This window comes from Drosophila biarmipes, chromosome 2R, assembly GCF_025231255.1.
Source record: "Drosophila biarmipes strain raj3 chromosome 2R, RU_DBia_V1.1, whole genome shotgun sequence".
NCBI lineage: Eukaryota > Metazoa > Arthropoda > Insecta > Diptera > Drosophilidae > Drosophila > Drosophila biarmipes.
Window position 1 is genome coordinate 20379607 of NC_066615.1, and position 12051 is coordinate 20391657.

The following is a 12051-nucleotide window of genomic DNA, read 5'->3' on the forward strand; positions in this document are numbered from 1 at the left end:
GAGTGAAATTTTGTATGACTACAAAAAACCACTTAACATTTGAGTGGAAATTAACAGGGAAGAGCTAACAGTGCGCAAGGATTTGAGTGGAAATCGAACTGAAAATTTAACAGTGCACAGATGATAAAGCGTTAGTCCAGCTGGCACACTTGTGGTATTTCTGGTATATTTTGAAAAACGAAGCTGGTATATTCAACAACTTAAAATGGCCGCACGACATTTCCGACACCCATAACCCCGGTCACACTGGCGCAGCGTTTTTTTTGCTTTGGTTGAAAATACAATTAAAAATTGATTCCGACGTATTTAAATATTCTGCATCGCCAGGTGAGTGCGTGCTGGCAGCATTGGCATCTGCTGCGGCCGGAAAAAGTGTTTTGATTCGAAAGTCCATCGAAGTGCCGGACTAAGGGCGGTTTGAAAAGGCGCGTCATGTGCTGGAGTTCGAAGGAAATGCGTTACAATGCACTCGGAGCTGCAGCTCGCCAATGCCTCCAAACAATTACCAGTAACTAACTAATTTTCCACCCTCCTCCCACTGCCACCCGCTCTCTAGCCCTTCTTCAAAAAAATCTGCGAATAGCGAGCGGCGGCGGCATCGAAAATACCGAAAGAAGCGGAGGAAAAAGAAAAATTTGCAAGGCTGCGTCTGTGTGAGTGAGCGTGTGCGAGCGCGCGTGTTGCTGTGTGCGTGTGTGTCAGTGCGAGTCTTTTTGCCTCTGGTGCGTGCGCTGTTTTCGTAAAACAAAAAAGGAGAACGAAAATAGAAGAAAACACACGGGAAAAACTGCAAGGAGAAGGCAAAAAGGCAGCCGCAAAGCAAACACCCAAAAAACACACAACAAACAAGTGCCGCTGCAATGGAGAAGAGAATAGAACTGGAGCGACGCGCACGCAAAGTAAATCAGGTAAGTCAAGGCGGAAAACGCGCCACAACTTCAACTTCAAGTACATTAAATATAAATTCGTGTGTAGACGCCACAATATAAAAAAGATATGTGAGAAGAAGAAGCAGCAGCATAGCGGCATCCACATGAAAAGGGGAGAAAAAAAGAAAAGAAATTGATCGCCATAAGCAAATTCTACACCTATGTGTGTGCCTGTGTGTGTGTGTGTTTGTGACGCCAGTGTTGCCATGTGCGCGCATTTTTGCGCCTTTCCCGCTCCTGCTCCTCTTTTAAGGGCGGTCTCAGCGAAATTCTTATGCAAAATCAAACATTTAATTGCTTCGCATGGCTCAGCCCGCCTGCATAGAACGATCTTCTATTTGCCCGGGGAGAGTCGAGAGCAACTGAATACGTATTGTACCCACAGCTGGCAATGCTGCCTTGCTTTTTGTTCTTGCCCCCGCCAGGCGTTTCGGTTGTTGTTGCTCTTGTTATTGCCGGCCTTCAATTGTGACAAACACGGCAACATGTGTTTGTGTGTGCGTGTGGTTGTTCGTGTGTTTGCCGCTGCATGTTGTAATTTCAGGTTATTTGATACCAAAATGTATCTATAACAACATTATAGCGCGCGCATCATCCGCACAAACACACGCGTACAACGCACAGGAGATACACATGCATACGCGCAAAGACGACTTATGCACAAAATAATCGACACACAGCACACGGGCCACATACATAGGTTTGCATTACATACGTTTATTGACTGCGCAGTCATAATAGCTTCGAGCTCCCCTCTCACTCCCGCGGGCTTACCTGCACGCCACCCCAACTCTAGCCATCCCGCTCGCTCCGCCCACCGGGCAAGTGCAAAAGAAATGCAGGCGAGCGGACAAAGCCGCTGATTCTGATTCCGATTAATAAACATGCGCTCTCGCTGGCCAGCCTACTCAATCTCAATCAGCGGTCACCCAGCCGCCCGCCGCCCAACCTCCCACCGCCTGCCACCCACAATGCACCCACCGCACAACAACAGGGCAGCAACAAGAAAAAGAAAAGGAAAAAACGGCAACGCATACACACTCATTTGCGCCTAAGTCAAAGCCAAAAGCTGTGTGCATTCATTCTCGCTCATTTGCCCAGGTACAGTGGGCACCCACTGCAGGGAATTACTCCTCTTTGTAAAGATCAGACATAAGCAGTTACAATTTGGTTAGTGAACCTCCATTTTGGGTTCCCTACTATGAGTTCAAAGACCTCAAGGCGCGTGTACTCTTGGATTGCCCAGATTTTGTTAAAATTCCATATTGGACCCCAGGGAAAGCACCCCATTATTTTGCTTTATCACAAATGCTTCAATTTCCCAAATCAAATTTAATAATAATTCCCAACTTCGCTATGCCTTTAAAAACGTTAGTTGCAATTATAGTAGTCAAAATTAAAAAGTGCGTCATAAAGTTGAAAGTGTCTTTCAAAAAATTCAGAACAATTCAGATGTGAAAATATTGTTACATTTTTAAGAACTTCAAATGCTCAGTATAAAATGGAATGAGATTTGCTTTCCTAATTATAATTTAAATCGTCTTAGGGTAGGAAATAGCTTTTGATTGTGGACAATTTTGTTAAAAAGTTTGGTTTCTTTGAAACATTTTACAATATTAATTGGAGTACAATTTATTTAAAAAAACGTTTTTCGCAAGTTATATTAGCAAAGTTATATTGTATAGTTGTATAACTTGTAGTATAACTATTTCATGAAAAGCGATCCAAAATCTCAATTTCTGATTCCGCTCACGTTAGGGAGTACTGCCTGTAGCCACATAACTGTTCTTTGGCTAGACAGAGACGGACAGACGGACTCGAGTCTGAGGCGCCCATCTTGTTTTTTGTTTTGTTGTGGCGACGTGACATATTGATAATTGGGTAATCCGAAGTGAACTTGCACAGCCTCCAGAAGGCAAATGTGTGTACATTCTCAATCGTAGATTATCGGGGCTGCGAAACAGCACCCGCCCCATTTCCCGCCCACTTTTCGCAGACAGGCGCAACAACTGAACTACGTCACGGTCAAACATGTTGTTGTTGCGACTGCCGGCTTGTTGTTCTCCTGCTGATGCCGTCTCCCTCCCACCCCTTGTCGGCGATTCCGCTTCGCTCCGTCATTCTACTCTTGCGCATTCCTCTTTGTGCCGAGGCACACGCACACATACACACGCTGGCGCACACACGCACACAATTTTGGGTTACATAAACGCGAATTGGCACTTTTTCTCCTCGTCGCTTGCAGCCAAAAAAAACTGTGCAACTTGGCGATTGAGCGGCAGCAAATGTTTACCAAGTCGTTCGTCGTTTCGCTGCGCCAAATTGGGCTATTTAGCATGTAGTGTTGATTTGCATTTCAACAAAAAAATTCTCAGCGTTTGATCGATTTTTGCGTGTGTATTGTTCTCCATTTTTTTTTACACCAATGTGACCAAACTCTAGCGTTTCAAGAATCTAAAATGCTCCGATAAAATATCGAGATTTGATTTGACGATAGACGCTATCGATATGTTTATTTAGAAAGCAATTGTTTTGAAATATTTTAATTAAGTATTTTAAAGTTTGTCCTTTTTAAAAAGCGTTCCTAAGTACACTTTGGTTGGTTAATAAAATATATCCCAAAAATAAATGAATTATTCTAACAACTTCACTTCCTTTACCCTAGATCACAGAGCTGAATCTGGACAATTGCCGGAGTACGAGCATCGTTGGCCTTACAGACGAATACACCGCCTTGGAATCGCTTAGCTTGATCAACGTGGGCCTCACCACACTCAAAGGTTTCCCCAAGCTGCCCAACTTGAAGAAGCTGGAGCTGTCCGACAACCGGATTTCCAGTGGCCTCAACTATCTGACCACCAGCCCCAAACTGCAATATCTGAACTTGTCCGGCAACAAGATCAAGGATCTGGAGACCCTTAAGCCCCTGGAGGAGTTTAAAAATCTGGCTGTGCTGGATCTGTTTAATAACGATGCCACCCAGGTGGACAATTATCGCGAGAAGATCTTCAAGATGCTGCCATCGTTAAACTTCCTGGATGGGTGAGTTTTCATAGTTCACTCTAAAGAGCTGGAAACTTATCTTATTGTGTGATTTCAGCTTTGATTGCAACGACGAGGAGGTGCAATCCGATGGCGATGATGACGATGAGGTCAACGGCAACGATTCCGACGAAGAAGGAGGTATGTATAGCAAGGTCTTTGACATATTACAAGCAAAAATCACAGAATTCAGGAGGGTACATTACTTTTAGCTGTACCATCAATCGAAGCTCATTGTCCGTCTGCTTAGTTTCTCAAACGCCTTTTGGGGCTCGCTTATCACAAAAATGTATCACATTTTCAACACTAGCTTCTGTCGCCTTTCAGATAAGCGCAATGCCTTCTGTTTGAACGGTTTAGAAATCGATTTAGACGAGCTCGAGGCTTTGGAACAGCGCGTTAAGGCGAAAAAGAGTTTGCAGGAAAAACCGCCTCCCCAGTCCAGGGTCGACGAGGTAGACGAGCTAGATGAGTATCTCAAAGAGCTGCAGCTGAGGGAGTCCGCAGCTGCTCCAGCCGAAGAAACATCTGTGATAAGGGCGACCCAACAGGCCCCTAGCAATACAAACTTAAATTTCGCTATCCTGCTCTATTGGTTCTTTGCCATTTTAAATCTGGCCAATGCCACATGTTGTAAGCATGGAGTTTCTGGACTCTTTCAGTCCACGTCGAACTTCTCTAACTTGAAAGTGCTGCAGATACATTCTAGACTTTCCAATTATATACCTTAATATGTACAGTTTAAATTAAATTCGAGTAATTGAAGTTCGAAATTAAAGACATGCAGCAGAAGCAAAGCAATTTTTATTGTTAAACTTAACTGAATTCCGTTTATACCTTCACTGAGTCGATTTAGGGAAGTTCGAGTTGCTTTTAGATGTAGAATTAAACGTATATCTTTGTGGTTTTCCAGTTTCCGGCGACGAGGAGTGCGACAGCGATGATAGCGAAGAGGAGGACAACGGAGAGGTGTCCTTGTCGGAGGTGTACAATGACGATTTGGAAGAGGATAACTCTGATTGGGAAGGCGGCGAGGGCGAAGGTGGCGAGGATGACGAGGACGAGGACTCCGATATTGATGATGCCGATGGCGATGCAAACGAATCAGCTGCATCAGTAAAGGGAGCCAAGGATGGCGAAAAGGCAGGAGGTAAGTTTAACTATATAAGTACAGGCTTTCAATATGTTCTAATCAATTTGTAATCCCTTTATCAGATGCAGAATCGCAAGCCCGGGGCAAGAAGAGAAAGCATGATGGTTAAACCCTGTTCTGTCGCTGTATCGTCTTTGTACGTTATAAATTTAAATATACACCCACACACACGCCCACACACAACAACACACAGCCACACACATCATATTTTGATAGAAAAAGATGATTAACCCTTTAGGAAGCCCACAATTTGTTTCTCTAAAATGTAAGCTAAGAAAAATGAAAAACGACAAAAAAAATAACACAAGACCGACAAAAAACCCCAAAAACCACAAACAAACACGCTGAGCTGAAAAGGAGGAGCAAAGTGAAAGTAATAATCAAACAGAGCAAAACAAAAAATATGTTTAAGCGAGAAAAAATCAAGAAGAGAAACCAAGCAAACAACCAATAAAAGGAAGCACTATAGCCTCATCCGAACCCAAGATCCAGTTTCAACACCATCGGCAGTTAGATTTGCAATCCGATTCACATTGTAAAATTGCTTAGCCCTAAGTTATCGAGTATATAATTACAAACCTGTACAATTTTTAACCATCTAGCGTCTTGCTGTTAAATTTAAAGAACCATCAACCGAATCGCAGCTTTCCGATGGCGTTAAATATTTTATTTGTACAACTATACTTTGGCTTTGTCAACGTTTCGCGTGAAAACGATCACACAATTACTGCTAAGATCTTTTAACTAACTCTTAAGTCATTCCTTCTTTGAATACGCCTAAGTTAAGCGATATCCACAGCAACTTTCATTGTTACCCACCTCCCCGACACACAAACCTGGTCCACGACTCTTTCTAGGCGTAATGCATTCAATTATGAGCATCCCAAATTGTTTTCCCCTTATGTACTTTTAAGTAAATCTTTTATCACATACCGAAATGTTTCCACTTATTTGACGGCAGTAGTAGGTTTTCATTGAATGTGGCGAGCAAGTCTTATAGACGATTTTAGACGAGATGTCCCTTTTAATAAACAAGTACACAACCAATTATTATGCAGGAGCCGCGTTTATTTAACGAGGTGAGATGTGTCTGTACCAGCCCATTGAAACTGAAATACATAAACTAAATCATTTTAAATTTTGTCTTTTTTTGGGAAGGTTGACTTCTGAAGGTCACTTTAGTAATCTGATATTAAATGAGTTATTTTTTAGTGACATTTGGTCCAAACTTATTTTCCAACTGTGTTTATGGGTATTAAAAGTTTATTAAAATTAAATTTATACGTTATAATCACAAACGAAGATAGTTTAAATTTAAATTGCAACGAATAATCGATACTATCGATAAGATACTTCTCAAGCGTCTGCGGTCACACTGAATGTAGAGGTGGAAAAATGTTAATAAATCGATTTCTATGATATTGTAATCGATATTTTCCCACCTCTAACTGGATCTTAAAATCTGGCGCAAAGCATCAAAAAACGAAGCGACGCTGTTAAACTATTTAAATTAGTTAAATGTGACAATTGCGAGCGACAGAATGTCTAGTGATATAGGTAACCAACTGAAGGGCAGCCGTTCCGATGTGGAGAAGGTGTACAAACTGGTGGAGGCCAAGTTCCGGGAGTTGTCCGGAGGATCCCTTCCGCTGAGATACGAGGTGAATGTGTTACGCCATATTTGCTTGGCCGTGCAGGCCAATCTCCACCAGAATGCGGACCTGTTCGTAGATATAATGGCTATAATGCTGCCACGCGTGGTTCCCAACGAGGAGAAGCCCAGTCTGTGGGAGGCGCACTTGAGCAGTCTGCGCTACATACATCACGGCCTCTGCCAGGAGGTAAGTTAACCTATTGGAATTCCGACCTTCTTAACGATTGTATTTCTTCCAGCGATCCATAGACGCCTGCCAGAAGCTGTACAATCTCATACGATCCCAGCCCTGCCGCCTGCAAGAGGATGCCGACCACAAAATCTACCTGGACATCCACTTGGCCCATTTTAATGGCCTCCATTCGCAGCTGCAGAAGCAAAAACTTCCCTTGGAGGCCACACATCAGCTCTGCTATGCACTGGAATCCCTGGGAGAGCTCTTCGAGGTAATGAGGCAAAGGAAAATTACCCAATGTGGACCACTTTTAGTTCAACTAAATGAAAAAATGTTTGGCAAACGAAGCAGGACATTTTTCAAGACCCTGAGCTTCCTTCCCTCGGAGAGCCAAGCCAAAATGTTCAATCCTCTAATGAAGCTACTTGCCGTGAGCTCTGCTGCGGATTTAGCCAACCTATTCCCCGAGTACCTGAGCTTCACCTTGGCCCTCGTGCAAATCGACATGTTAAGTCCTGAACCCCAGCTGCAACTAGCGCTGCAGCTGTTGCGCATGTGCAAGGAGCTGTTCCGCCAGGAAACCAACCTATGCTACGCCCTGCAGCTGCTATACTACTATATAAAGTTGATCTACCTCCGGGAAGCTAGACCCGACTTTAAAAGCACCTATATCGACCTGTCGCGCAAGTTTCAGAGCTTTTTCGAGCACAAAGGAACAGCTCATGCCAAGGAGCAGTGGCTTACGGATTTGCTGGTGGCCATCCAAGTGCTGCAGACGCTGATCCACCAGAGAGTCAGTAAATCCCAGTCGCATTTCGAGTTCTTCTGGCAGCAGTTTGATGGCGAGGGCAGTCCGGAGGTCTACACTGCGCACTTTCAGTTGCTCCAGAGCTGCGGTAGCTTGTCGGTTAATATTACGAGGAGTCCACTTGGCTGCAGTTGCACACATGAGGCCTGCAAAAGCGTTAGGAGACATTGCATTCTGGCCTATGGACTATGTGCATTGGATGCCTACATTAACTGGCAGCCCACGCGGGAGCAAAAAGTAAACATGGTTGGTAAACACAGGGTATTTTATTTGAAATTTTGTATACAACTAATCTGCTTATCTTCCTTCTCTTAGAGCCACCACAAACCCTTGCGGGAAATAGTCAAATACTCAATGGATGTGGCCAAGACCATGAAGTGCCTGGGTCCCAGCAGCGTAGAGCTCATCAAGCTGGTACGCCAGCTGACTTATGTGGCCGATCAGGTTTCCTGTCCAGAACAAATGTCCCTACTCTATCCCCTCCTGGAGCCACTGCAGAAGCTACGACCTCTGATTGCGGATCAGGAGATGAGTGGTCTGCTGCGACGTCTCTTTAAGGCCAGCTGCCATTGCCAGGATCCCAGTATGGCAGGTCGCTTGCAAGCTAGTTACTTAGCCTCACTTACGAATCCCGCCCGATTAAGATCCCAGATATGTATGCATTACCACAATCGGGGAAAGGAGGAGAAGGAGATCACCAGGTGTGTCTGTGAGTGGCACGAGTCCTGCCCACTGCCTTATCCGCTCACTCCTGCTCAGAAGAAGCAGCTCTATGATACCGATTTCTTTGCTGTGCTGCACTACTTGAGAAGTCCACCTCAGGCACTTATGCAATCGCTAATCCGCTGCCGTATGAATGATTACCATCTCGTGCTCATGGCCAGGCAAATGCGAACCGATTCCACTGTTCTGGAGGAGTGTAAGAAGGTTCGGTTGAGGCTAAAGCATCAGGGTTCCCTCAACCGAATGGAGCACTTGTGCCTGGGACATATAAGTGTTGGATTACTCCTGGACGCACTGGAGGAGCAAAAAACAAAGGTGTCCACCAAGGAGATAACGGAGACCTTGTTCGAAGAGCTCCTTCTCAAACCGAACTTGTCGCAGATGAACATACAACGAGAGCAGCGGTTGGTCCAGTTCGCTAGTGAAGCTATATCTGCATTTAGCTACTTTTTCAACCAGGCCGATCGGGAGCCTTTGGGCATAGAGAACACTGCTGTTGACTGGGAGGCTTTGATTGATGATGCTGTAGCTGCCGCCATGGCTCTGTCGAGTATGGGCTATCAATCGCAGGAGGATGATGCGTGGATGCTGCTCATGCGGCTAGGGCATTGGCTGGAAGATCGTTTCACATACCTTCGAGCGCTGAATCATTTCCTTTCCCAGAATGAGGTTAATTCTAGACTGAAGCTGCAGCTTGCCGAGGAAGTGGAGAGGGCGGAGGAATTGCTGGATGATTTGTGGCCACAACTGCAGAGTGGAAGATTCTTTAAGCGACAGCATACCACAGTGCTGCTCTGTTTTTGCCACCTGGCCAGTTACTACGCCCGAATGGGTTGCATGAGCACCGCCCAGCTGCTCCTACTTCAAGTGGAGCAACTTCGCGGAGAGTTTCCTGAAAGACTGGGCAAGAGTGACATTGTATTGATCACCCTGCAAACAGTGCGCTTTAGACTTGGCTATCAGCAAAAAAAGCCAAAGACTTCCATGATGATTACGCCCCTTCGCCAGTTGGACACCCTTTTGGACAACGTGCGGAACTTCTGCAACCTTTCCAGTTTGGATGGTGGCTATCTACAGCTGCTTCTTTCTACCCTCGTCAGAGAAAGCACCGAATGCTCGGCAAACAGACTTAGCGAACGGCTGGCCTTCTCCAACATCGCACTCCACTTGGCCCTCCAATCGGGTTTGGCTCTAAGAACTATCGAGGTGTTCCTAGCCTGGTTGTGGACCAATCTACAAATGGAAAGCTTCGACAAGGCACAATCAAAGCTGCGACTCATCGAGCACTGTTTGGACATCAAGCGCCTGGTTCCAAAGGAAGCAACCCTGGAAAAGGAAGCTATCAAGGAGCCAGTTATGATTGATCTAACAAGCAACATGCAGCTCCTTCAGCTGGTGGAGCCCATCAGGAAGCAGCAGATCTTGGGTGTGCCCTCGCCAAAGATGCTCCGCATGCAACTGAATAGTCCGAACCCCCAACTGAACTTGGATCGGTATCTAACCCTGGATGTGGCGCCTTCTACCATCCGGGAAAACTCCCAGCTTCAGTGCCTTTACTTTATAATGGGCTGCCTCCATGCCCGTCTTCGTTTTCTTCAGAGGAACACCGATCAGTTGGATGAGTTCTACGAGAAAACGGATAGCTTGCTGCAGGAAAAACCCCAGATGTGTGCTTCCTTGGGATCAATGTTCCAGGTGCAGCAGCTCTATCATCTTAACTATTTGCGCTTTAGAAGAAAGCATGTGGAGGCCATATCAACGGCTCAATTGGGACTTAAGATGCGACTGCAAGCGGTGGATATTAACTTTACGTACAATTTCATGGCTCAGCTTAAGACAGCGCATCTGGAGCTGAAGCCAATAGTCCAGGAGAAACCAAAGGGCAAAACACTGCGGCGAGCGTTGGTTTTCAGTCAGTCCCCTGAAGATAAAAGCCGAGCGGCAGCAGGATTAGCCTCAGCAGTGAAGGATAGGGCCACCAAAGCGAAGCAGTCGGCTAAAAAGGCGCCCAGATTCCGAATTTATGAGGAGTTGGAGCTGCGACCACCAAGTGCTGCCAGTAACAGTAGCGGAGGAAGCGGTACGGAGAACACTCCGCCCTCGGATCACGTGGACCTTAATGCCTGTCAACCGATCGAGTTGAGCGACGATGATGAGCTGCTTTCCCTTCCCCCGAAAAAGGCGCAGACAAAAGCTACGGGGAAGTCAAAGGCCAAATCTACGGCAAAAGTCTGTGAAGTCATATCATTGGATAATAGCTTGGAGGCTGCACCCAAGCCCACAGTGACGATGAGTGCGCGGAGCACCAGAGCTAGGATACGCCAGCCTGTGGAGACACCGAAGACGACGACCCTTTCATCCAGGCGGCCCAGGCGACAGGTGTCGGAGCCACAGGCTCCAGAAACGGAGTCCATTGGCACACGCACGCGGCACAGGCACTGATTAGATCACTTTCTCTTTAGTAGTTTTATTGCTTATTATTTATACGTCTTTCTATTCAAATATATTGTTTGTAAGTGTTATACGAACGCTGATGAGGTAATGACATGATTTTATCCTGATAGCAATGGCATTAGAGATGTTTTACAGATGCCCTGGCTCCAAAAGCCGCGCTGAATCCGCTGGCCATCGCTGCCATGGTAAAAAACGCCCGCGCCAGACTTGCAGCCTTCCTCGAATTGGCCTACATAGCGTTTGCCTTTGGCTATTTATAGGACGAGGAAAGGATTTTCATGACTGATATGTTGTACGAAAACCCAACTCACCCGTAAAAAGCACACCCTTTCCGTGCATTTGGTCTTGTAGCCACTCCCCGACGTAGACCCCTCCATCCGGCTGCCACAGTATACCCTGGCCACTCCTCTGGCCCGCTAGCCACTGGCCAAAGTACACGGATCCGTCGGAATAGAACTGCTTGCCCTCGCCATGTCGCCTATCCTGCTGCCACTGACCCACGTAGATGCGTTGAATGCTGCCGTTGGGCTCCCTGCGTCGCAGAGTTCCGTAGCCATGTCGCTGACCCAACTGCCAATGACCCTCGTAGCACAAGCCACTGCTCGTTTGCTTAACTCCATAGCCATTAGGCTGCATGCCCAGCCATTTTCCCTGGTATCTGCCACCGGGATACCTTTGACAGCGAACTCCGGAGCCAAATCCGCGCGCCGGGCACGACATGTCTTCGACGACTGAGAGCAGGAGCAGCTCTGTCACTTGCGGCGGTGCCATGTGGTGTCTTGGGTGGCTCCACCCAGCTCCGCGGGCGGTGTGCGTGCGGTGTCACTTTTCTAATCAACCCCCAGCAGCATGTCTTGCCACCATTTGACTTCCTCCGGCGACGGCACGCAAACTTAAGGAGGCCAAACATCGCCTCAATAGAAAATCGTTTGTTCCGGTTAAGTATATGTGGAATCGTTTAATCAGTCGTATAAATTACAGCGCTACTTAGCTTACTGGCTAGAGACAGAAGATAGGCCGTTATCTTCACAATCGATATATGTGTATATTTTCAGATTAAAAGACGACCTACATTCGCATATAAAAATATATAACCGTGGTACAGTACAAGGT

The 12051-nt window shown here is 46.1% G+C and overlaps 3 protein-coding genes across 4 annotated transcripts; 2 read left to right on the forward strand and 1 right to left on the reverse strand.

Moving 5' to 3' along the window:
* The first annotated feature begins 164 nt into the window (after nucleotides 1–164).
* LOC108022907 (acidic leucine-rich nuclear phosphoprotein 32 family member A) lies at nucleotides 165–6056 on the forward strand. 2 transcript variants are annotated; one of them, XM_017092112.3, is made up of 7 exons: nucleotides 165–327; nucleotides 557–908; nucleotides 3595–3971; nucleotides 4030–4112; nucleotides 4299–4604; nucleotides 4885–5121; nucleotides 5187–6056. In XM_017092112.3, the coding sequence occupies exons 2-7, from the start codon at nucleotides 861–863 to the stop codon at nucleotides 5231–5233; spliced, it is 1098 nt and encodes a 365-aa protein (XP_016947601.1). In that variant the 5' UTR covers nucleotides 165–327; nucleotides 557–860; the 3' UTR covers nucleotides 5234–6056. The 2 variants fall into 2 exon arrangements, with proteins under 2 accessions (XP_016947601.1, XP_016947603.1); XM_017092114.3 differs by lacking the exon at nucleotides 4299–4604 and having other exon boundaries at nucleotides 167–327.
* Nucleotides 6057–6576: 520 nt separating this feature from the next.
* On the forward strand, nucleotides 6577–11026 carry LOC108022487 (protein three rows). The gene is made up of 3 exons (XM_017091440.2): nucleotides 6577–6965; nucleotides 7018–8007; nucleotides 8077–11026. The coding sequence occupies exons 1-3, from the start codon at nucleotides 6666–6668 to the stop codon at nucleotides 10924–10926; spliced, it is 4140 nt and encodes a 1379-aa protein (XP_016946929.1). The 5' UTR covers nucleotides 6577–6665; the 3' UTR covers nucleotides 10927–11026.
* Nucleotides 11027–11036: 10 nt separating this feature from the next.
* LOC108022493 (MORN repeat-containing protein 3) lies at nucleotides 11037–12023 on the reverse strand. Its single transcript, XM_017091446.3, has 2 exons — nucleotides 11250–12023; nucleotides 11037–11188 (listed from the first exon to the last, which is right to left on the reverse strand). Exons 1-2 carry the CDS (start codon nucleotides 11707–11709, stop codon nucleotides 11037–11039), a joined length of 612 nt encoding a protein of 203 aa, XP_016946935.1. The 5' UTR covers nucleotides 11710–12023.
* Between the last annotated feature and the right edge of the window lie 28 nt (nucleotides 12024–12051).